At 42.9% G+C, this 24,911-nt stretch overlaps 1 protein-coding gene across 1 annotated transcript in view; it reads right to left on the reverse strand.

Moving 5' to 3' along the window:
- Window positions 1–410: 410 nt before the first annotated feature.
- Window positions 411–24,911, reverse strand: part of TLE1 (TLE family member 1, transcriptional corepressor) — a 314,217-nt gene continuing 289,716 nt past the window's right edge. The window contains 5 exon segments of the mRNA XM_029616666.1: window positions 411–1,538; window positions 1,806–1,882; window positions 2,460–2,610; window positions 3,052–3,199; window positions 15,248–15,495. Of these exon segments, the coding sequence (XP_029472526.1) occupies window positions 1,431–1,538; window positions 1,806–1,882; window positions 2,460–2,610; window positions 3,052–3,199; window positions 15,248–15,495 (732 nt within the window). The 3' untranslated portion in view covers window positions 411–1,430.

The raw sequence follows: 24,911 nt of genomic DNA on the forward strand, positions 1-24,911 counted from the left end.
TTGTGCAACTGGCTGCTCTTTTAGAGTGGAAAATTAGGATTAAAATTATAACCCTTAAGTGCTACCATCAGGCTTGCTTTTCAGGCTATTCACATGAATAGTCACAAGATTTACTGGCATGCAGTATCTTGTTTACAGCTAATTTATATAGTTTAGGTGTCCTCAAATCCAGTCCTGTTTGTGGACCTCAAAAACCAGAGTTTGACACCCCCAGCTAAAAAAAATAAAAAAAGTCATCATTTATATTTGGGGTGAAACTAAAGTTTAATAAGTCACAAAAACAAAACTCCTGTTTAAAAAAAAGAATATTTGTTTTGTTTACATTTATATACAATCATAAAACAAAATACGTTATATACCAGTCTGCCCTGAGAACTTTTGCATTAAAAAAATAAAAATCAGCACAGCGCTTTTTTTTTTTTTTGAAAGCAGATTAAGTGGAGCGATAAAAGGAGTTGGACAAGATCATGCCGTGAAAGATAAAAGTTAAAGTTTGTGAGATGGAGTTATTTGAGATTCTTCAGAAAGAGCATACAGGTGAGTATCAACAAATTCATGGGTGGGAGGGGGGAACATTTAGGAAGTTAGGGATTTTTCTTCCTACAGTTGGTCCAGGTTTTTAAAAATAGATTAACAGAACATACATTCTGCGCAGATGGGTCAACACCAGTCTGGACCAGGTAATAGGGAGGGGTAAAAATAAAAGGTAACACCTGTGAACTGCTTCATTATGGGGTTTTTATTCATATCTAAAATCCGACTAAACTACTTCAAAAATAAGAGATTAGACTTCATTAACCCAGTGTTAAGACTTTAGCCCCTCAGCCACTTTATCAGATGTTGATAAAGTGTACCATTTATATTTACATCACCTAAAAGCACCTAGAAAGAGATAAAGGGGGGAGGGGAAAAAAAAAGACTTTGTTGGTACTAAAGCCTTTACTGTAGTAAACCAAATATATTTACAATTTGTACAAATTTCTGACCTTAAACAAAAATACAAAAAAATTTACCACATGATGCAAAACCCAGGAAAGGACAAGTTCATCCGAGACACCACGGCTCTAAACAAGACAAATTTTGAACTGCAAGGAACAGAAAAATAATTCCATGTATTCAGGCAATGGCGGAGATCTGCATGAAGTCACAAAAGAAAAAATAACAAGGAAGTTCCAACAGTCTTCAGCAGACTCCATTCCTTAAAATAGACAAGACCTGGACCTTTGCTACATGTCCAACACTTCAGTCTGCTCCAGGTAGCTCACACCTAGAAGCGAGAAGTCACTTTGCACTTTGAACACTTCGTATAGTTTTGCACCCAAGTCCAAAAGTCAACCTTACATTTCCATTTTAATAGGCAACTTTTCTACTTCTACTGTTTAGAACATTTTGGCCCTATTCAACTTTAAGAGTAGCACTCCATTGCGTGTTCAGTAGATCACTTCATAAACTGTAGCCTTCTTGTCTCCAGAGCCAGTGACGATGTACTTATCATCCACAGAGATATCGCAGCTAAGCACAGACGACGACTCTTTAGACTGCAGAAACAAGGAATTCCATGTATTAGAATATAAAGAGTGGATTTATCATTTCTTTCATTTCATCATAGTTTCAAAAAAAAAGTTTCTTCTTACTTTAAGAACAAGGCTTTAGCTTTATTTTTACCTAGCTTACATTATTTGTGGTTTGGTACTGCTTGAAATTTTCTCTTCTGGGACTATTTCATGGTACCAGTCTAAATAAATTATATTGATTAATATATTATGAATTATATTGCAGTGCACACTATATATAAAACTCCTTACCTGAAATATACTGGCTCCATACGGGGTCCTCCAAGCATTGAGGAGGTTATCTTTTCCTGTACTGACGAACCATTTACCTGAAATTAAAGAGGAAAAATCCAGGAAGAGTTGCAATATGTTGATATACAAAAAGAGTTGAAACCTTGAGTCAAGTTTTTCTATCAATAAGCATGTTTACTTCACCATCTTTAATCAGCATGACGATCCTTAGGGCAATGCTTAGATATGCTATAACTGATAATGCCAAGACAGAATTCCCCATCCCTGCAGAAAGATTTTACTTTACAAATGAGTCCATTTAGTACTTCTATGATCCAGCTGGTTGAGAGCTCAGCCTATACTTAGCTGAAATTCCTACCATGTTACCCCAGCACTGCACGTTCCTTTTATTTATATGGAACATTTATCCCACCCTGGTGCATAGTACAAAAATAGCAGTGCAACAATTATCTGTTGCAATTGATTTTGTAATCTCTATAAAAGCAGCACACGCCAGCTTTAGGACACAAGTTAAAAAGATTCAGTAGAATTTAATACTCTACTAGCTTTAACAAACACCACATGAAGCTATACAACTGCAGGGCAGAAACTACTCCTGTAAATATTTGGTATTCTAAAGTAGCTTCTAAGTATACTTTGCTTTTGCACACTTACCACAATAAGCAAACTTGAGGGAGAGCACACAGCTCTCATGGAGGTGTAGCTGGTACTTGTCTGGTTTGTTTACATGTAGTACTTCCACATTACTGCTCTCCATTCCCACAGCCAGCCATTCCCCAGTAGGGCAGTATCCAAGAGAAAAGATCTGCATAAAGCAAAGCCTAGGCATGTGAGTAAACAAACTGCTGCTCTGCCACCCCTTCCACAAGATGATGTCAATATTTAGTGTGTGTTCTGCAGGATGCTTCAAAACATGGCCACCTTTTACAGAGGAATACTTGTAGGCTACTGCACATTTTTGAAACCAAAAGAAAAATGACAAACAAAAAAAAAAGTCAACTTTAAAAACTATTTTAGAAAGAACGGATTTTAGGGAAAGCAAATTAACTGGCAGACTGAATGTTTGTATTGGGTGATCTCCCTACTTGCAGTACTTTCAAAGCATTATTTAAAAAAAAAAAAAAAAAAACTGCATATGATTTGACAGTTGATAATACCACATACACATTTTTTGTTTAACTTGATTTAGGGGTGTGTGTGTGTGTGTGTGTGTGTAGAACTTCTAACATACATGAAAATCAGTCACCTGTGACGTGAAGTCATGCTGCTGGAGCTGTCGCCCTTCTCGCAGGTCCCAGGATCTCACTGTATTGTCCAAACCTCCCGTCCAGAGCTTGGTGCCATCATTGGAAATATCAATACAGCTGGCTCCGTCTGTGTGGCCCTGGAACTGCCTGATAAAACAAACAAGACTGAATAATGATTTCCTGCCAAAGCTCAAGGTAAACACTGTTGTGTTGTTAGTTTTGGATTCTTTCAATGTGTGTCATCTCTTCTAAGAGGGTTGATACTTAAGAGCAAACAAATCCTCCCCATTCCTTTTTTCTTCCCTTGTGTAACAGTATATACACTCACACTGCAAAAAAAAAAAAAAAAAGGCAGGAACCACAGATGCAAAGCTATAGTCAAATCAGAAGAAAAAACCTACTGAGAGGTTTACGAAGCAAGGACTTTATAAAGATAACATGAAACTGTCAAAACACTGATTCAGTTTAATATTAATCATCTCAGGAACTACTATGTCCCCCCTCCGCCACCAAAAATATCTTTTGCAGAGTGTAAAATAAATCCATATACTCCAAAAGATACTTTATATTAAAAAAAACAAAAAACTGCTTCAAGGAAAATAAAAAAAAGCAAATAAAACCCAAAATGTCTCCCTAACCCCATTTCTACCTTCCCACCCCCTCAAGAAAAAGTTTGCAATGAGCAAGGCATATATATGTTCTAATTAGGGACATTACTACACACCTTTAAAATATGCTTTTATTTTTTTCAAATTCAATAACTGATAGCCAAAATCTATAAGACCACAAAACCATATACGGTAACGATGTGTTGGTTATTTTACTCCTACACAAGAGATGGAATTTTGTGCTATACTATGGGCCTGATTTTAAAAAGGTTCCATACGCCGGGCCTATTTTAAAAAGGCCCGGCGACGCGTGTAAAGCCCTGGGACGCGTGTAAGTCCCGGGGCTTTACAAAAGGAGCGGTCCAGCAGCGGGGCCAGAAGCCTCCGACAGAGCAGCCATTGCCGCTCTGTCGGAGGATCATGTGCCAACAGCTTGCTACTGCGCACAACTTGCGCCTGCCCAGAGGTAAGCAAAAAACAGGGGGGGTTAGAGTAGGGCTGGGGGGGGGAAAGGTTAGGGGAAGAGGTGGGAAGGTCAGGTTAGGGGAAAGGGAACGGGGAAGGCAGTGCGGTTCAGTGCGCGCAAGGTGCACAATTGTGCACCCCCTTGCGTGCGCCAACCCCTGATTTTATAACTTGCACGTGCAAGTTATAAAATCGGGTGTGCATGTGCGCGTGCCGGGTAGCGCGTGCACATGTACGCCCACGTGCTCCTTTTTAAAATCTACCCCATATGAAACAAATAGAAACCTGTCTTCGAATAGGGTGTAATAGCACCTGGTAGTGTTAAATCATGCAATATATCTTAGAAAGCTTATCAAAATACAGTGACAAATTTGCAATTAACACGTTACTGCTAGTGTGCTGATCGGACATTAATTAGACGGTTAAGTATTTAGAATGACATCTAGAAGATTTGTCTCCAACAGCCCTCTTGAGATGAAAACCAGCAAGAATAACATTCTACAGGATTAGGTTGGCAAGATTTAACCATTTGGCAATAGACAGGCTCATGGCTTCCCAGGGATGTTGAAAAGCTCTTCTTTTGTGCACTAGTACTTTGCATTTGTAAACTCAAAGTCTGCCCATATTCTGTTAGTGCTAACATACAACACAGAAGCTACTGCATTATGGTGGTCATGCCACCCCAACTCATTTGAGCAGTTATCAAATGTTAAAACAGTAGCATCTACACAAAAAGGAAAAATAAATATCCCACCATCTCTTTAAAGGTTGACCAGATAACCCAATTTTAGGTTCATGCATTAGCCACTTCAAGAACATATAGATCCACACAACGGTCCTCTCGACATTTCCTTTTCCTAAAGTTTACATATAGGTAAACACTTCTTGTGTTTAGCATTTCCCTAAATGAGAAATTACTACTTACCTGATAATTTCCTTTTCTTTAGGACAGACAGATTAATCCAGAACCAGTGGGTTATGCACCTCTACCAGCAGATGGAGACAGAGCAAACTGACATCACATGTATATATACTCCTGCAGTGACATCAGCCTGCCAGTATTCTCTTCAAAAGCAACTGTGGGCAGACTAGCAAAAAACTTGATTAAAAACAGAAAAACAATTCTGTACTCAAACAACAAGAAAACACTGAGCATGTTTTAACACTTGTCTATGGACCGGATTAACACTTACCAGTAATCCCTGAAAATTATTAGCCATGCAGGAGGACCATAGCCCAATCATTCAGCAATCAAGGGTGGGAAGCTAGAGTCATCTGTCTGCCTAAAGAAAAGGAAATTATCAGGTAAGTAGTAATTTCTCATTTCTTAGCACCCAGACAGATGAATCCAGAACCAGTGGAATGTACCCAAGCTACTCCCGAATAGGGCGGGAGGCTGCTCGCGGTCCAGTACACAACCACACGTGCAAAGGCTGCATCCTCCCGGGTCTGTACATCCAGACGATAATACCTGGAAAAGGTGTGTAGGGAGGACCACGTCACAGCTTGGCAAATCTCTTGACATCCAAGGGAAGCAACAGGTAGTATTCCTCCACATCTCTTTCCTTATCCAAAAGGATGGTAAGGAAATGAACTGATTCAAGTGAAAATCTGAGACCACTTTAGGCAAGAAGGAAGGAACAGTACGCATCTGCATCGCCCCTGGAGTCACCTGAAGGAATGGTTCCTGACAAGATATGGCCTGCAGCTCAGAAATTCGACGCGCAGAACAAATCGTCACCAGAAACACCATTTTCAAGGTCAGTAACTGCAAGGAAAGACTACGCAGCAGTCAAAACGTAGGGCCTGACAAGAAATTCAACACAAGGTTAAGACTCCACAAAGGATCCGGTAACCACAAGGGAGGTCGAAGATGCTTCACTCCACTCAGAAAACAGGCCACATCAGGATGAGATGATAAGGATCCACCATTCACCTGGCCCCTGAAACAAGCAAGAGTCGCTACCTGTACCTTCAAGAAATTAAGGACCAACCTTTCATTTAACCCATCCCGTAAAAATTCCAAAATAAGCAGATCCCAACTGAACAAGGAAGCACTCCTCAATGTTCACACCAAGCCTCACTCGCCAAACCCTGCATAGGCTAAGGAGGTGGAGAACTTACATGCTCGTAGCAAGGTGGCAATCACAGCAGAAGAATATTCACACTTCAACCAGCGAGCCCTCTCAAGGGCCATACCGTAAGACAAAACAGAGTCAGATCTTTGTGAAGGACTGCTGCCACAGGCTCCTGTATGGTGGAAAATGAAGGGAGGTTTCCACCATGAGTCTCTGCAGATCTGCACACCATGGTCTTCTGGGCCAATCCAATACCACCAGAAGCACCATCCCGCTGTGGCCTTCGATCCTTTGAACCATTCTTCTCAAAAGGGGCCACAGGGAAAGGCATATAGCAACTTGCCTTTGGGCCAGACCTGCATGAGAGTATCAATCCCTAAGGACTTTGGATTTCTCTTGCGACTGAAGCATCAAGGAACCTTCGCATTGCAAGAAGTTGCCAGCAGGTCTATAAATGGAAGACCCCAGCAAACCACTATCAGCTTGTAAACCTCATCTGACAATACCCATTCTCCTGGGTCCAGACTCTCCCTGCTGAGAAAGTTTGCTCTTACATGGTCTTTTTCTGCAATGTGAGAGGCTAAGATCTCCTGAAGATACATAAGAACATAAGAAATTGCCATGCTGGGTCAGACCAAGGGTCCATCAAGCCCAGCATCCTGTTTCCAACAGAGGCCAAAACCAGGCCACAAGAACCTGGCAATTATCCAAACACTAAGAAGATCCCATGCTACTGATGCAATTAATAGCAGTGGCTATTCCCTAAGTAAAATTGATTAATAGCCGTTAATGGACTTCTCCTCCATGAACTTATCCAAACCTTTTTTGAACCCAGCTACACTAACTGCACTAACCACATCCTCTGGCAACAAATTCCAGAGCTTTATTGTGCGTTGAGTGAAAAAGAATTTTCTCCGATTAGTCTTAAATGTGTTACTTGCTAACTCCATGGAATGCCCCCTAGTCCTTCTATTATTCAAAAGTGTAAATAACCGAGTCACATCTATTCGTTCAAGACCTCTCATGATCTTAAAGACCTCTATCATATCCCCCCTCAGCCGTCTCTTCTCCAAGCTGAACAGCCCTAACATATTCAGCCTTTCCTCATAGGGGAGCTGTTCCATCCCCTTTATCATTTTGGTTGCCCATTCCACAAATTGGTTTATCTCTTGCAATACTTGTTGGCTCTTGGTCCCTCCCTGCCGATTGATGTAAGCTACCACTTGTTGCATTGTCTGACATTATTTGGACTGCTTGACCCTGCATCCTGTAGATGAACTGTAAGCGTGCCAACTGGACCACCCTGGCTTCCAGCCAATTGATATTCCAGAGAGACTCCTCTGCATTCTGGCGCCCTTGTGCCGTTAGCTCCTGACAGTGAGCTCCCCAATTTTGGAGACTCATATCTATCATGAGTACCAACCAGTCCGGCAATGTCAGGGAGACTCCCTTTCTCAGACGATCCGCTTGCAACCACCACTGGAGGTGAGAGCAGACTTCCATTGGCAGGTGGAGCCGAATCAAATAGTCCAGGGCCTGCAGGTTTCATCAAGACAGCAGGGAACGCTGATGTATATGCATATGCTCCCTCACCCATGGTACTACTTCCACTGTTGCCACCATCAACCCGAGCACCTGAAAATAGGATCACACTGTTGAGCATATAGAGCTTACCAAGAGACACACTTGCACTATCAACTTTTGAACACGAGCTTCTGGAAGAAAAACTCTGCCATGCTTCATGTCAAAACATACACCCAGATTCTCCAATGACTGAGATGGCTGAAGACAGCTTTTGGCTAGTTTCACCACCCAACCAAGCTTCTGTAACAAGGAAATTACCTTGCGGGTCACCAGATGGCTCTTCCAGAGACTTGGCCCAAATCAACCAGTTGTCTAAATACAGATGTACACGGATCCCATCCTCTCTCAGTTCTGCCCATACTACCACCATAACCTTGGTCTAGCCACCGCTCCCAGAACCTTTTCCAAAAGGCATCGCCCGAAACTGATAATGGCACCCCAGAACCACAAAAGGCAGAAAATGTTGGTGCTCCAATCGGACAGGAATATGGAGGTATGCCTCGGACAGATCGAAGGAGGTCAGAAATTCCCCCCGACTGGACGGACGTTATCACTGAGCGCAATGTCTCCATGCGAAAACGAGTCATCCTTCTTGGGCACAATGCAATAAATGGAATATCGACCTGCATTTTCCTGAGGCATGAGCACTGGAACCACCGCCCTCAGACTGAGGAGCCTTGACAGCATAATCTCGACTGCCTGCTTCTTCACCAGGACCCACTGATCTGATGTAATCTCGCCCCATCTCTGATAAAAGAGAGAGGTGCCCCCCATCTCCTGTTCCTGGGTGTGGGTCGGCAAAACTTCATTGGAAGGCTCGTGATGTTCCACTACTCGAGCCAGCTTCCAGCTTAGGCTATCTAGGATGAAAGGCCTAAGATCTGCCAAAAGGCTGAGACCACTGAAAGTTCACTGCTTTGTAAGGATGAAAAATGCCTGGGATCCCTGAGTCAACCCCTTATAGCAAAGGAGCATGGCGAGTGCTTCTTATCCTCCAGCAATCGAGGAACTGAGGATTCATCCCACTTACTGGCTAGCTTCTCCAACTCGCTCCCAAACAAGTGTGATCCTTTAAAAGGTAATTTTTGCAAGATTAGCTTTGGAGGTCGCATCAGACCGCCCAATTTCTCAGCCATAACTAACGCCTGGCCGCTATTACTGAAGCCATTCCTCTGGCCGAGGTATGGACCAAATCGCAGCTCGCATCTGCTAAAAAGGTGGCGGGGGGAGGGTTCCAAAACTGCCCTGGAATTCACTCCAGTCATCAACCTCCTGAAACAGAAGCAAGCAAGAGCAAGCTACCAGGAAACAACATGAAGCTGTCTGCAATGTCATTGCCACTGCTTCAAATGCTTGCTTAAGGATGGCCTAAGTTCTTCTATCATGCACATTGTTCAAGGCTGCTCCTCCCTCCATGGGGATGGTCATCTGTTTAGAGATGGCACAGACAAGTGCATCCACGTTTGGAAAATGAAGATGCACTCTCACCATTGGATCCAGGGGGTACAGGCCTTCCAAGGTACGACCCCCTTCAAAATTTGCCTCTATGGCATCCTATTCAAGATCAATCAGTTCTTGAATGGCCTCCATACTGGGAAAAAAAAAAAAGTGTCTTTACGCAAAGAAACAAAAATGGGATTTCTCTTTGGCTCAGACATGCAATCTGTCCCAGGAACTCCCAGCATCTGCAATGTCTTGGAAATCAGAGCCAGGAATTCATCTCTATGAAAGAACCTCAACATAGTTCTATATGGTTCCAGTCTCGGAGGGATTTCCCCATCCTCTAAAGCAGAGCTTTCCAAAGTGTGTGTCGCCTGCAGTATGCCAGGGCGGAGCAAGGAGAGGTCAGGGGGAGGCAATGCGGCCGCCGGTGGACCTCATCCCACTGGCGGCTGAGTAGTGAAATATCGCTGTGCTGTGTCGGAGACACACAGCAGGAAGATCGGCAGGGTCGTGGTGGAGCTCACGTCACCACGGCCTGAAGAACCAGGTCACGTCTAAATGTTGCCGGAGCTGCGAGGGCAGGAAGGAGGAGGAGCATCACCCAAGTGCAGAAGAGGAGCAGTGAGAGCCTGTGTGTATGAATGATTGTATAAGAGAGAACATGTGACAGTGAGAGCCTGTGCTTGAGCAAGACAGCATGTGGGAGTGAGAGAGAGCCTGGGTGTGTGAGAGTCAGACAGCATGTGCAAGAGAGAGACTGTGTATGAATGATTGTATAAGACAGGGGTCAGGAACCTATGGCTCGGGAGCCAGATATGGCTCTTTTGATGGCTGCATCTGGCTCACAGACAAATCTTTAATAAAAAAGTAAAAATCTAACAAAATCCCCCACCCTCCTGATGCCCCCCAAGACCTCCAAAAATTTACTACAACCCCCACCCTCCTGACCCCCCCAAGAGCTGGCAAAAGTCCCTGGTGGTCCAGGAGCGGTCCGGGAACGATCTCCTGGACTTGGGCTGTCGGCTGCCAGTAGTCAAAATGGCGCCGACGGCCCTTTGCCCTCACTATGTCACTGGGGTCAACCAATGGCAACGGTAGTCCCTGTGACATAGTAAGGGCAAAGGGCCATCAGCTGCCAGTAATCAAAATGGTGTTGACGGCCCTTTGCCCTTACTATGTCACAGGGGCTACCGCTGCCATTGGTCGACGCCAGTGACATAGCGAGGGCAAAGGGCCATCGGCGCCATTTTGACTACTGGCAGCCAACAGCCCAAGTCCAGGAGATTGCTCCTGGACCACCAATTAGAAAACTAAGATTAGACAGCAAAGTTAAAAAAAAAATAAAAAATTACTTCTTATTGATTGGCACATGTAATCTTTGGTAATGTGCAAGAGTAGCACTTTCTCTATGCGGATCTCACAATGTATGAGTCAACATGGAGGAAGTGGAAACCCACGGGGCCTGCACAGAGGAGGCAGCAGAATGGGCTTCAGTGTCAGTAGCAGCAATCAGCGTCTCCCCAATAGCCATGCGGCGACAGCAGCAGCAGAGGAATGAGAGAGGCTCCGAGGTTGCTGGCAAAAGAAAGAGAGGGGGTCTGCCTTTAGTGTGTGCATGTGTATGAATGGGAGTCTGCCTGGGGGTGTATGTGTGTGAATGCATGGGCACCTGCCTGAAGGTGTGTCTGTGTATGAGAATGAATGGGTGTCTTCCTGGGGTTTGTATGTGTGAGAATAGGCGCCTGCCTGCGTGTGGTGTATGTGTGTGTGTGAGAATGAATGTGTGCATGCCTGGGGGATGGTGAGGGAGTGGTTTGAAAATGAATGGGAGATTGCCTGGGGGGTCAGTTTCAGTGTGTGAGATTGACTGGGAGCTTGCCTGTGTGTGTGTGTGTTTGTGTGAGAATGATTGGGAGCTTGCCTGGGTGTGTGTGTTTGTGTGTATGGGAGGGAGCCAGAGAGAGTGAGAGCATGAGTGTGTGTATGAGAAAATCCAGGGGAATAAGAGTTTGTGTGTGTGTTGGGGGGGGGGGGTGTGTGGAGGGGGAGAGAGTGTCTTAGAGCCTGAGAGTGTGTCAGTGTCTGTGAGAGCGAGAGGTTATGGTGGGTATAAAAGCATGAATGTGTATGTATGTGACAGTGTATGTGTGAGAGAGAATGGACATGCGAGGATGTGTGAGAGAGAGAGAGAGGATAACCTCCTAATCCTTGACAATATCAGGGTGACTGGAAATCAAGAGCTCCCACGTATGGACAGCAGGGGCTTTTTAAAATCCTTATTAGTTTTAATTATTGCCTGTTATTTGATATATGTGCTGTTTTGAAATATTTTATTGGTGTTTGGAAAATTGTAAAAAATGTATATGATTTTAATTAATAGAAATTCTATTTATCAGTAGTTTTAAAATATTCTTTTATTATTAGTATGGTTTTACTATTATAACTGATGCTTTATGTTTCTTGATTTTATTTGTTTTATGAGGAATGGTGGTTCTGTTTTTCCATTGTTAATACACAGAGTCTGGCTTCTTGGAATTTCCATTTCAGTTTTTGTCTAATTTGTGCTCCTTTATTTTGTATTCTGTATTTGGTGAGGGTCTGTCTCTGCTCTGTGTGTGTGACCACGATGAGAGATTCTGCTAGCATAGGGATCTATAGCAATCTGGTTTGTTTTGTTTCCTCAGTAGGTGGTGTATTGGTATTCTAGGACCCAGTGTAATATTTACCCTTGCTTTTTCACAGGTAGGGTTATTGTTGTTTGAGTCCTTGGTGTTATTACTGTTATGTTACAATGGGATTGCAGTATAGATTTTGAGTGTCTTTTTTGCGGGGTTTTGTGTTAGTTCACAATGTGCCTGGCAGTGGAAGGTGTTTGTGCTGCTGTTACTGTGAGGTGACACCAGAATTTGAAAATATTTTTTAGTATGATGAGCTGTAAGGGAAACATCCAATGTTTGGGGGAATTTCAGTGGATGCACAGAATTATAGAACTGGAGGTGCAGGATTTATATTGACATTCCGCCCCTTCCTATAAATTCCAGACTTCACTCTCATAGCCATATAGAATTAGTTGAAAGAAGCTATCAAATAATTTTATAGTGTGAAACTGGCCAGCTTTTTAAAATTATGCAGAATACCCTTTGGACTTTTTTATTAACACTAACAATATTCAAAAGCTGTGTTCATCCCATCAAGCTCATATATCTCATTAAAGAGGTAAATTGAATAACACAATAACTTTGTTTTATTATTGTTACTCATAAATTATAACAATAACATTAATCTTGGAATATTATATATTTTTAATATAAATGAAAGGTTTTCACAAGATATGTTGTGTTGTGAAACATTTTATTATGTATATATTTAAGGAAACATACATAAATTGTCGAAATACATTTCGTTCGTTTAACCTTTAACCTCTGGTTTGCTAGTAGACTGAATTACTGTGTCACGAAATTATGTTTGTCTAAAAAGTGTGTCACCAACATAAAAATTTTGGAAAGCTCTGCTCTAAAGAGTCAGGATCTGCCTCAACATCAGTGCCATCTGGATTCCTATCAGAAACACCTGCAGCTTGAGGTGTACTTCAGTGCTTAAACGTACTAGAAGAGGGAGAAGCCACTGCCTGAGGATCTGCATTGACAGGCTTGGATGGCGCTGAGGACTGTGCCTGAAGGAAGGATTACAATCCTTGAAAAAAATTCTACCCAAGAAAAGGCAGAAGGATCCATGCCAAGAATAGGAGGCACTTGTGCAGCGCCCACTGAGCTGCCATCCCCTGCTGAGGAACCAGTTAAGGGAGTTCCAAAGTCAGGCGTCCCCTCCTGACACATCTTTAACCTGCCCATCATCAGGCTGGGAAGACCTAGGCTTAGTAAAATCAGAGGAAGATAACTCTCCCTGACCCTCTAAGCAGTGCTGGCATAACTTAGAGGGCCCTTCAGGCTGAGATCCCCTAATGTGACAGGCAGCACAGAAGGAAAGGCACTTAGTTTTCTTAACAACCGGCACCATTAATCCATCAATATGATTAACAAGCATCTGAAGATGTGTGTCCAGCCTAAGCCCTGTTGAAACAAAATTTATGTACACAAATTTGTATGTGCACAAAACTTTAAGCATCCCAAGCTTGTGTGCCAAAAAGCTAAGCACACTGTTACCGCTTTAAACCTTGGTGCACAACAGATATGCAAGAAAGTGAGTGCACAGGCCACGTGCACCAATCGGACGAACAGGACGTACTTGTGCGCACTGAAGATCCTGTAGAGGGCAGCCGACCTGTGCAGAAAAAAGCACACAAAAACACTGCCACGACCTACCATGTGGAGCACAAAAACAGAAGCCTAACAGCGGGGCCTAGTCCAACGGGGCCGCTCAATCCGCCAGGTGGGAGTGGGAATGCACGTCAGGATGGCACGCCGAGCACGGAGACTGGAGAAAGTCCTAAACCAACCCCTCCTCTCTCTCTGTTTCTTCTTTTCTTTTTAGTTTTTTTTTATATAACACTTACGTGAGCTCAGCCCTTCCCAGCTGATTACAAAGATGGTCTCCGGCTGCAGGGGGGAGAGGGCATATGCCGTCACCACTGCATCCGGCCTCCTGCACCCGCTGTCTTTAAAATGTACAATCACTTAAGTCCACGCCGGCTAAAACAACAGCTACTGGACACAGGCATACATTTGAGGGACCACGGAAATCACCTAAGGAATTCTCAACTGGGGGAGGGACCATTTGGTATCACTGCATGAGAGCTGGGCAATTTTCCTTTGCAAATTCTCTTTCTAAAAACTGAAGCAATCTCCAGTAGGGAGATGCACATTCTTCTGCAGGAGATGGAAAACACTGGCAGACTGATGTTACTGCAGGAGTGTATATACTATGACGTCAGTTTGCTCTGACCCCCATTTGCTGGTAGAGGTGCAACACCCACTGGGTTCTGGATTCATCTGTCTGGATGCTAAGAAAGCACTTTAGTAAGATGAAAGATTTGCTTATTTGAAGAGCTTCACTGCTGATAGAAGCAATGCTAGCTAGGTGACAATGCAGACCATCTCTCCTTGGGGGAGATATCCAGTACTTCTCCTTGCAGAAAAAAAAAATAAGGTGGCTATCCTTGACAAATACCGGGTACAAAATTTAACATGTTCCTCAAAAGAATGCATAATAGGATTTTTATTTTTTTTTAAATCACTAAGAGGACAATTTTCAAAGTGGTTTACCTAGGAAAATTAGCTAGGCTGAAATAACCCTCCTCTGCCCAGCCAAAAAGCACACATCTGCTTCCACAGCACCTGTACTTTTAGCTGGATTGATGAGAGGCGTTCAGGAGGTGGAATCAGGGAGCAGATGTTCATATCTACATACATTATTTTTTGCCAAAGGTCTGCCTGCACAAATTGCAGGTTCAAAGTTTGCAGGTACTTTTACAATCAGTTTTAACTACCTATACAATTCCCCTTTGAAAATTAACTACATGGGTACAAACGACCTATGGACGTTACAGCTACGCAGGGTTTATGAAGACTGCCCCTTATGTGGGAAGAAATGATCAGCTCAAAAAAATACTGTGAAATCTTCAGGAAAGTTTTTTGGGCTCTACAATACTGGTGTTATAGAAGCTTATGAACCCAGCTATACAATGGGAAGACACCAATGATCAGTTAATACAATTTGTATAGCACTATCACTACCTGTTAAAACCAACTTTGCATGTATTATAAGGGAATGTAACAGCTAGTAATGCATAATACAAAGCACAAGAAAATCTTGATTTGTTGTTACCCAATTAATTATATTGTACCCCCAAAAATGTAACTTTGAATCTATTTTAGGTCATCCTGACTTTAGTTGTGTCAGCTTGACTTGCTGCCGTATTACAAGTCAAGTTCACACAAACTCAGGATGACCTAAAATAGATTCAAAGTTTCAGATCAGGGAGACCAGGGTAAATGATGAACATTTAAACAGTAAAGTTTGCTTCAAGAAATGTAATGATGATAGCTACAAATGTTTACCTGACTAGCGTCTGGTTATGCAAGTCCCACACGGCAATGTTGCCATCGCTACAGCAGGAGAAGCAGACCTTGGAGTCGGGGCTGATAGCCAGAGCGTAGCAGGCAGGTGCGGAGGACGTCAGCTCTGCCTTTATGCGTGGAGTCTGAGCCGCCAGGTCCCAAATGGATAGCGTGCTCGCTTCCCCGCCAACGATCAGGGTACATCCATCAGGCAATAACTTACAAGAACGAATGTAGTTATCTCTGTTCTGTGCAGGAGAAAGAATAAAAGCAAAAATAATAAAAATCCACATAATTTAAGGAAGAAAGTACAGAAGCAATATCTGTCCTAACATAATGACGCTGTCCTATCTTTTTTATGTATATCTATAGAGATAGAGAGAGACACAGACAGAGAGAGAGAGACAGACAGACATCGCTCATTATTCCCACTTGTCTTAACATAGTAAAGTTCACCCACAATGATTAGACTGCTTTGAGTTCCCCATTTCTAATTAATTGGTTGTTACAGCACAAAAACAGGAGTCTGCATCTATCCCTTACATTGTTTAGTTCTTCCCATTGCTCTCTGCACTCAATTCTATTAAGCAGAAACATAAGCTTGCTGTTGCAGCATTTAATGTGGGCTCTGTCCTGATGTTAAAGGTTTTGATATTTAGTTAATGCTGACTGATCCTGTGTCTTTAAAGATCAAGTCTAAGGAAAGGCACTTTTAAATCTAGCTTACCATTCTGTATCAGAGGTGTGCTAAGGGGGGGGGGGGGTGGGGGGCAAGGAGGGTGGTCTGCTCCAAGTGACAAGGAGGGGGGGAGGGGTGCCAGCAGCCGTGCGACCAATCAACATCTTGTCACCCAGGAAGAAGAGGAGATGTCCCAGCCAGGAGCCGTTGCAGGCAGGGAGCCCAAGCCCTCGAAGAGAACAGGCCCGGAGTGGCACACCCGGGGAGGCGGCGGGCCACTGGAGGAGCCTAACCAGCGGGTGGGCTTCTCCTGCTGCCATACGGCCCACCGATCTTCCTGCTTGGTGGGGAGGGAGAGGAAGCTGTGCGCGGGCGTGCATGCCTGCCTGCCTGCGCATGGTTTCCGCTCCCCCCCCCCCCCCCCCAAGCAGGAAGATCGGTGAGCCGTATGGCCCGAAGATAACAGGAGGCAGCCGGATGGTTAGGCTCCGCCAGCGGCAAAGGCCTCTCCTGCTGCCGTATGGCCCGAAGATAGCAGAAGGCCCTTGGGCCGTGGTGGAGCACATCCTGCCATGGCTTGAAGACAACAGGAGAACATGATATATGGGTGCATGTGTGTGTGTCTGTGTGAGAGCCTTGAGGGTGTGTGTGTGTAGGTGAGGGTGTGTGTGTAAGTACCAGAGGGCATGTGTGTGTACCAGAGGGTGTGTGTATATCAGAGGGGGTGTGTGTGTGTGTGTAGGAGCTGGTGTGTGTGTGTGTGTGTACCAGAGGGTGTGTGTGTATCAGAGGGTGTGTGTGTATATGTGTATGAGAGGATGCCTGTGTGAGTATGAGACGGTGAGTGGACAGAAGAGTGAGAGGGTGCCTGTATGCGGGGGTGAGAGAGAGGAAGCACGTGTGTGTGTGTGCCTGGGTGAAAAAGGAATCGTGTGAGAGATAGAGGAAGCATGTATGTGTGAGAGAGAGAGATGGAGGAAACGTGTGTGTCTGCCTGTTTCATACAGACACATACACTCTCAAGCTCCCTCTGTCTTTTACCAAATGTGTATATGTGTGAGAGACAGAGGGAGCATATTTTGTTTGTGTCTTTTTGTGTGCATGTGTACCCCCAGTTCACAGCAATCTCAGGGTGATAGGTATGGAAAGTGAGGGACTTTTAAAATCATTAGTTTAAATTACTGGGAGTTATTTTGATGTCTGCTGTTTTGAAATATTTTATCAATGTTTAGAAAAGTTTTTTAAATTTGTACAGGAGCTTCTAATTATTAAATATTTTCTATTTATCGGCTGTTTTCAAATGTATATTTTGAATATGGTTTTACTATTCTGATTGATTTATATTTCTTGATTGTATTGTTTTAAGGAATAGTGATTTTCTGTTTGTCCATTGTTGCACTGCATACAGAATCTGGTTTGTGGTTTCCAGTTCAGTTTTTGTATGCATGTGTGCATCAGAGATAAAGGAAGCGTGTGTGTGTGTATGTGGTACAGAGAAGTGTGTGTATGTGTGTGTGGTACAGAGAAGTGTATATATATATGTGTGAGTGTGTGTGCATGTGTGTGTGTGTCACACACACACATGCACCCTCTAACTCTCACCAAGCATGAAAGTGAGTGTATGAGAGAGGGACCATATGTGTGTGTGCATGCATGCCCCCACAGTCTACAATCTTAGAATAACAGATATGGAGAGCAGGAGATTTTTAAAATCCTTAGTAGTTTTAATTATTGGGTGTTATTTGATGTGTCTGCTGTTTTGAAATGTACGCCTCTGCCTGTATTGTACTTTTGTACTTTTACAGAGAAGTGGCTGCAATCGACCCCTCTCTTCCCCACATCCTCATTTTGGTGAGATAAAACTTGAAGGTTGACTGGGTAGTTTTATAACTGTCAGGCCGATACAGTAAAGCGCGGCCGCGGTTACCCTGCTTCTAACCCGCTTTGTACCCACAATTTGGCCGCGTAAGACCAACCCGCGATTCACTATCCCTTTTAACCCATCCTTACCGCTTCTTTAAATCAACAGGTAACCCTTTCCGCCCTCGGCATGTATATGAGATGTAAACGATCGGATTAGCTATTCCCTCCCATACAGTAACGTGCGCCCCGATTATCACCTTTTTAACCTGCGTTAGTGTGGAAAGGAGAATGCATTGATATAGCGGAAAGAGGAACTGGGACGCTTAAAAAAATCTTTCGTCCTTCCAGTGATGGGATTAGTCGCGATCTGAAGAGTGGCTTTCCCGGTGCGTTGGATTTTAGGTTGGGCAGGCAAGAGTTTAGGTTATGCTTGGAAACAACAGGTCCTTCCTAATACATTTTTCTTTTGGTCTGATTTGATTGTATTTTTTTCCCCTAGGGGAATTGTCTTGCTAAATCATGACCCTTGCTGTTAATGGCCGGCTGATACTTCTCTGATCCTTTTCTTTTGCTTAAAGTTGGGATCCACTTCCTGGTACCTGTCATTTCAAATGTCATTTGAAATGACATTTGAAATGACAGGTACCAGCGCACCCAGGATACTGTATAGGCGCTGTATAGTGCTCTATACAGTAAAATGGATTGCGCTTCATGGACGCTTCTTGGACGCGGCTTGCATTTGCGTGCCATTTAAATACTGTATCGAGCGGTATGTGATCTGAACTGTGCGCGCGTCAAACAAGCGGGCGCCCGGCACTGCCGCACTTTTTCTTACGCGCCCTTACTGTATCGGCCTGTGTGTGAGGAAGGCTAAAGACTGCACGTAGCTTGGACATGCCGACTGTAACCAGCACCTTCACATAAACGTACGTGCTTAGGTTTGCTTTGAACATGCTCGGGCAATTGGACCAGTTTGTGCCTAGATTAACTCATGTAAAGTCACACCTCCTCTTTGGAGATCCTAACTCATGTGGGTTAATTGTTTGCATACTTTTTAAAATCCAAAAGTAAATGCCTAAATTCCAACTTTGCCCTCTGGATTGACTCCGGTACATACATCGGTCCCGGGCTGTTTTATATTGTAATAGCCATTTACTTGCATAAAACCCAGGTTGAAAGTTTCTCCTTTTATGGAATCCAGTGGAATCCTGGCATCCTTAAAACATCACAAGCCAACAAAAAAGGTGGATAATTAATTGGGCCATTGCAACTAATGAAGCAGTTAAGATTCCCCTTTCTCTCTCAAATTTAATCCATTCCTGAGATGGGTTTGAGATGGAATGGTTTTGAAATCGCCTCCCCTGAGGGTGCCCTCACTATTAGTGACTTGGCTGCCCGGTTCTGCTGATCCTTGCCTGTAGCCCATGATGGCCTCACACTGAGGCATGAGCAGCTGAAGGGTGGGTGCGGAGGAAATCTGGCTCTAATAAGAGGTGCACACCGTTTAGTCCCATACAAGCTCCATTATTAAAATATGTTACTGTTCCATGATGGCACATGTATAACTTGTAATCTATACCAATTAACCTTTAAACTCCTTTAAACTCCTTTTGTGCCTTTTTGTAAACCGTTGTGATGGAGATTTAACTTAACAACGGTATAGAAAAGTTTTTAAATAAATAAAATAAATAAAAGTGTAGAAATATGATAAAATTAATTGGAGAAACCTAACTGTAGGCCCGTGTTTTGTTGAAACTTAAATATGTAATGAGGTTGTACATTTGGAACTGGATAACATGCATAATGTTCTTAATTCCAGGGCAAAAGATAATAACTTTGATAATCGTTAAGTATCCCAAGGAAACAACTTCAGGTTCGGAACATCATTTTAGAATGTTTCATAAACTTCCCCAGGAGTTTTCCTTTTTTTTTTCTCATAGTACGAATAGGATTTAAAATCTGGTATATTTTCAAGAGTTTATTGGGGGGGGGGGGGGGGGGAGGGAAGAAACCCAAACAATAGAAACAGAGAAAAGCATAGAGCCGGGAAGGGGATCCACAGATGTCAACTCTCACCAGCAAGGAAATTCAATATTTGCAAAGGTAATGCAAACAGAGAAGTATCAATGCCTGAAATAAAGCCCCTTAACCTATTCCCAAATCCTCTGAGATTCCTGGCAGAGGGTGCAGAGTCTTGTGTCCCCTTGGTGGTCGGTTTGGATCAGAATTCTGTTTCCTTGAAGAAGAAGAGACATCCTTCACTAGTGTCACCTAAGGAGGTAAAACTCAAAGAGGGGAGCCTACTTCCAGGACCATTGACTTCAGCCACCAGAGAGCTTCCATTTTCATCTTCGGGGTTACTCTTACAGATTTTGATAAAGGCTGGCATCAGCCAACCCCACTGAGAGCAAAGGCCCCGCTGGAGAGCTCTCATGTTCGTGCAGGCTACAGGGAACTGCATGAACCACTGCTGCCCTGTGACACGAGGACTACTACAACTGGTCAGTCTGGGTTTGATCTTGCTGCAGCAGGTTCTAGACCAGTCTTCGCAGGCAGATTGCCCTTTCAGATGGGAGGAACGCTTTCTTCTGTAGCGAGTCTATGCATGCCCTCATGAACTTGATTCCCTGGGTAGGGATGAGGTTCGTCTTTACAAAATTGACGGAAGGAGCTTGATTGTCTTGTGCAAGTAATCTAGAAGCCTTGCTTGAGAAAGTCCTGTGACCAGCCAGTCATCCAGATATGGGAAATCACAAATCCATGATGAAACAGATGTGCCACTGCTACTGCTTCATTTTTTTGAAGGGGTTAATAAACATGTGGATAAGGGTGAACCGGTAGATGTAATGTATTTGGATTTTCAGAAGGCGTTTGACAAAGTCCCTCACGAGAGGCTTCTAAGAAAACTAAAAAGTCATGGGATAGGACGCGATGCCCTTTCATGGATTACAAACTGGTTAAAAGACAGGAAACAGAGAGTAGGATTAAATGGTCAATTTTCTCAGTGGAAAAGGGTAAACAGTGGACTGCCTCAGGGATCTGTACTTGGACCGGTGCTTTTCAATATATATATAAATGATTTGGAAAGAAATACGACGAGTGAGGTAATTAAATTTGCAGATGATACAAAATTGTTCAGAGTAGTTAAATTACAAGCAGATTGTGATAAATTGCAGGAAGACCTTGTGAGATTGGAAAACTGGGCATCGAAATGGCAGATGAAATTTAATGTGGATAAGTGCAAGGTGATGCATATAGGGAAAAATAACCCATGCTATAGTTACACAATGTTAGGTTCCATATTAGGAGCTACCACCCAAGAAAGATCTAGGCGTCATAGTGGATAACACATTGAAATCGGTTTAGTGTGCTGTGGCAGTCAAAAAAGCAAACAGAATGTTGGGAATTATTAGCAAGGGAATGGTGAATAAAACGGAAAATGTCATAATGCCTCTGTATCGCTCCATGGTGAGACTGCACCTTGAATACTGTGTACAATTCTGGTCGCCGCATCTCAAAAAAAGATATAGTTGCGATGGAGAAGGTACAGAGAAGGGCAACCAAAATGATAAGGGAAATGGAATAGCTCCCCTATGAGGAAAGACTAAAGAGGTTAGGACTTTTCAGCTTGGAGAAGAGACGGCTGAGGGGGGGATATGATAGAGGTGTTTAAAATCATGAGATGTCTAGAACGGGTAGATGTGAATCGGTTATTTAGTCTTTCAGATAATAGGAAGACTAGGGGGCACTCCATGAAGTTAGCATGTGGCACATTTAAAACTAATCGGAGAAAATTATTTTTCACTCAACGCACAATTAAACTCTGGAATTTGTTGCCAGATAATGTGGTTAGTGCAGTTAGTATAGCTGTGTTTAAAAAAGGACTGGATAAGTTCTTGGAGGAGAAGTCCATTACCTGCTATTAATTAAGCTGACTTATTAAATAGCCACTGCTATTACTAGCAACTGTAACATGAAATAGACTTAGTTTTTGGGTACTTGCCAGGTTCTTATGGCCTGGATTGGCCACTGTTGGAAACAGGATGCTAGGCTTGATGGACCCTTGGTCTGACCTAGTATGGCATGTTCTTATGTTCTTACATCTACATATGTACTTCATATTTTATAGTATATTATGTTTTGACCTTATGATTTGTTGTTTTTAATGTTTTTCATTTATTTTTTCTCGCTTATAGCATCTACAATGAAACAAGTTATAAATCTAATTTAATAATAATTGGTCCAATTTTCAAATGGGCCAATACAGTAAAAGTCCCGGGAGAGTGGGCGAATGCCCGCTCTCCCAGCGCGCGCACAGGCCACACTCCTGTGTGCGCAATTCTGTATTCAAATGAGGGCCCATGGCAAAAAGAGGCGCTATGGACACTAGCGCTTCCCTAGCGCCTCTTTTTGGACAGGAGTGGCGGCTGTCAGCGGGTTTGACAGCCGACGCTCAATTTTGCCGGTGTCGGTTCTCAAACCTGCTGACAGCCACAGGTTCGGAAACCGGACGCCGGCAAAATTGAGTGTCCGGTTTTCAACCCGCGAGCCGCAGGCCGATTTCCAATTTTTATTTTTTTTTACTTTTTTTTAACTTTTGGGACCTCCAACTTAATATCGCCATGATATTAAGTCAGAGAGTGCACAGAAAAGCCATTTTTACTGCTTTTCTGTGCACTTTCCCGGTGCCCGGAGAAATTAACGCCTACCTTTGGGTAGGCGCTGATTTCTGAAAGTAAAATGTGTGGCTTGGCTGCACATTTTGCTTTCTGAATCGCGCGGGAATACCTAATAGGGCCATCAACATACATTTGCATGTTGCGGGCGCTATTAGGTACGGGGGGGTTGGACACGCGTTTTCGACGCGCTATTACCCCTTACTGAATAAGGGGTAAAGCTAGCGCATCGAAAATATGTGTGTCCAATTGCGGGTTAACAGTGCGCTTCGCCGAAGCGCACTATACTGTGTACTGTACTGTATCGGCCTGAAAGAGTTTAGGCTCCTAAGTTTTGGAGTTAAGCCCCTAAATTGGCCATTTTGAAAATTTTCTAGGGCTAAATCCCTAAATTTAGCTAATTTGTGCTCCTCCATGCCAAAGGATGACTTTCAGTGTCACTGCCAGTGCTGTGATACTAGTACAAATGCACCTCAGCAGCAGAAAGGGAGAGCCCAAGAGGGGACTCAGCAGCCAAGACAAAACAAACTGGGAAAAGTTTATTTCTTTTTGGCAGTACAAAGAGTAATCAAATGTATTCTTTTGCAGCAGAACTGCTCTGCTCCTGGTTTTGATTGCAGATGAATAGACATAAAGAACATCCTTTGTGTTCGACAAAGCAAGCATAAAAAAGAGAGGGTCATGGATGAGCGCAAAGAACTAACAGCGGGGAGGAAGGATGGGGCAGAGATAAATGCCACTTTTGTAGCCCCAGCAATCAGAAAATTTGATCACTGTTTTTGTTTGCTCTCGATTGTATCTGATGATCTTAAGGTGGCCAAACAACTGGATAAAGTGATGGTAAAAGCCAGCAAGATGCATGACTGTATAGAAAGAGGAATGGGGAGAAGAAAAAGGGAGGTGATATTGTCCCGTGTAGGCCCTGGTGAGACCTCACTTGGAATACTGTGTTCAGTTTTGAAGTCAGTCCAGAGAGTGGCCACTACAATGATCGGTGGTCTTCGTTCTAAAGCATACGGGATTAGACTTAACGATCTAAACATATATACCCTAGAGAAAAGGTGAGGTATGAAAGAGACATTTAAATATCTCAAAGGTTTCCATGCACAGGAGGAGAGCCTTTTACAATGGAAAGGAGGCTCTAGAACAAGGGGTCATGAGAGGAGGTTGGAAAGGGGGTAGACTCAGGAAATATTTCTTTAGAGAGGGTGGTGGATGTGTGGAACAGCCTTTCCTGTGGAAGTGTTGGAGATAAAATCAGTATCTGAATTCACAAAAGCATGGGATAAATACAGGGATCTCTAAGTGATGAGAATTATAATGTTAAATTAAATGGATGGATGGGCAGACTGGATGAGACATACTGTCTTTTTCTGTTATGTTTCTATGAAATGTTATCCACTTGAATGCTTTTCTGAAATGAACCCCCCTTTTCTGCAAGAATACACTGAATGCCTCCACCACCACCAAAGAAACATTTTCAAGTACAACAATGCCATCTAAGAACAGGTTTCAAGCATCTTGTAGATTCAATACCTTGGAGCATTTTTCCAACTATTACTTTGTGTATTCTACCAATAACTGTATAATTTATTTTAGCCCAACTATTCCAAATCACAATTTTCAGAACATATCCTAAAATTGTATTAATACGCACAAAATGTAAATTATGTATGAAGGGAAGAACTTTAAAATTGTCATTACTTCTGCAATTTAAATAGGAATGCTGATTTGGTGGGTCTCTTTCTACACTATTTGACACATGCATGGGCATTGTTGAAGGCACAAATGGGTGATAACATCATATAGTCTAAAGCATTTTCTCCCAAAGCGAATGTGGAAACAAGTAGCATAATGAATACATTCATTTTTGGGTTCCTTTAGCTTGAATGTGATACTGTCTTCATTAATGTTATTTTAAATAAGCTAATCTTCCAAGTGAATTGTTTCATAATAAATTAAGACTGCATTTCTGACCACAGTACAAATGACTGCAAACCTAATAACTCATAATACAGTAGTCCCAAAACTAAGACGTCTACACAATTAATTAAACTATTCCCTGCAATGATTTTTGCACTAATATATTTACTTGACTTTATTAATTTTGTGAAACTCCAACAGACCAGGGTTGCAGAGATTATTGTGTCCAAAGTAACATGAAGTGATGTGGTTATATTCTTGAGAAATTTGGGAGATAATAATAAATGCTCTGTGTCAGCATAGAGTTTGATACAAGAGTCCAAATACAGTCAAGACCATTACAGAATGGGCTAAAAATTGGTTTATGTCAACCTCATTCCTGATCAGACAAAATTCTAAAGTTGAAAAGCCATGAGGACAAGGTGCAAAATTTGGTGGCCATGCTGATTTGTTTATTTATTTGTTTGTTTGTTGAGTTTTATATACCGATACTGATCCCAGTTTACACCTAAAGAGCAAGTTC

This window comes from Rhinatrema bivittatum, chromosome 1 (genome assembly GCF_901001135.1).
Source record: "Rhinatrema bivittatum chromosome 1, aRhiBiv1.1, whole genome shotgun sequence".
NCBI lineage: Eukaryota > Metazoa > Chordata > Amphibia > Gymnophiona > Rhinatrematidae > Rhinatrema > Rhinatrema bivittatum.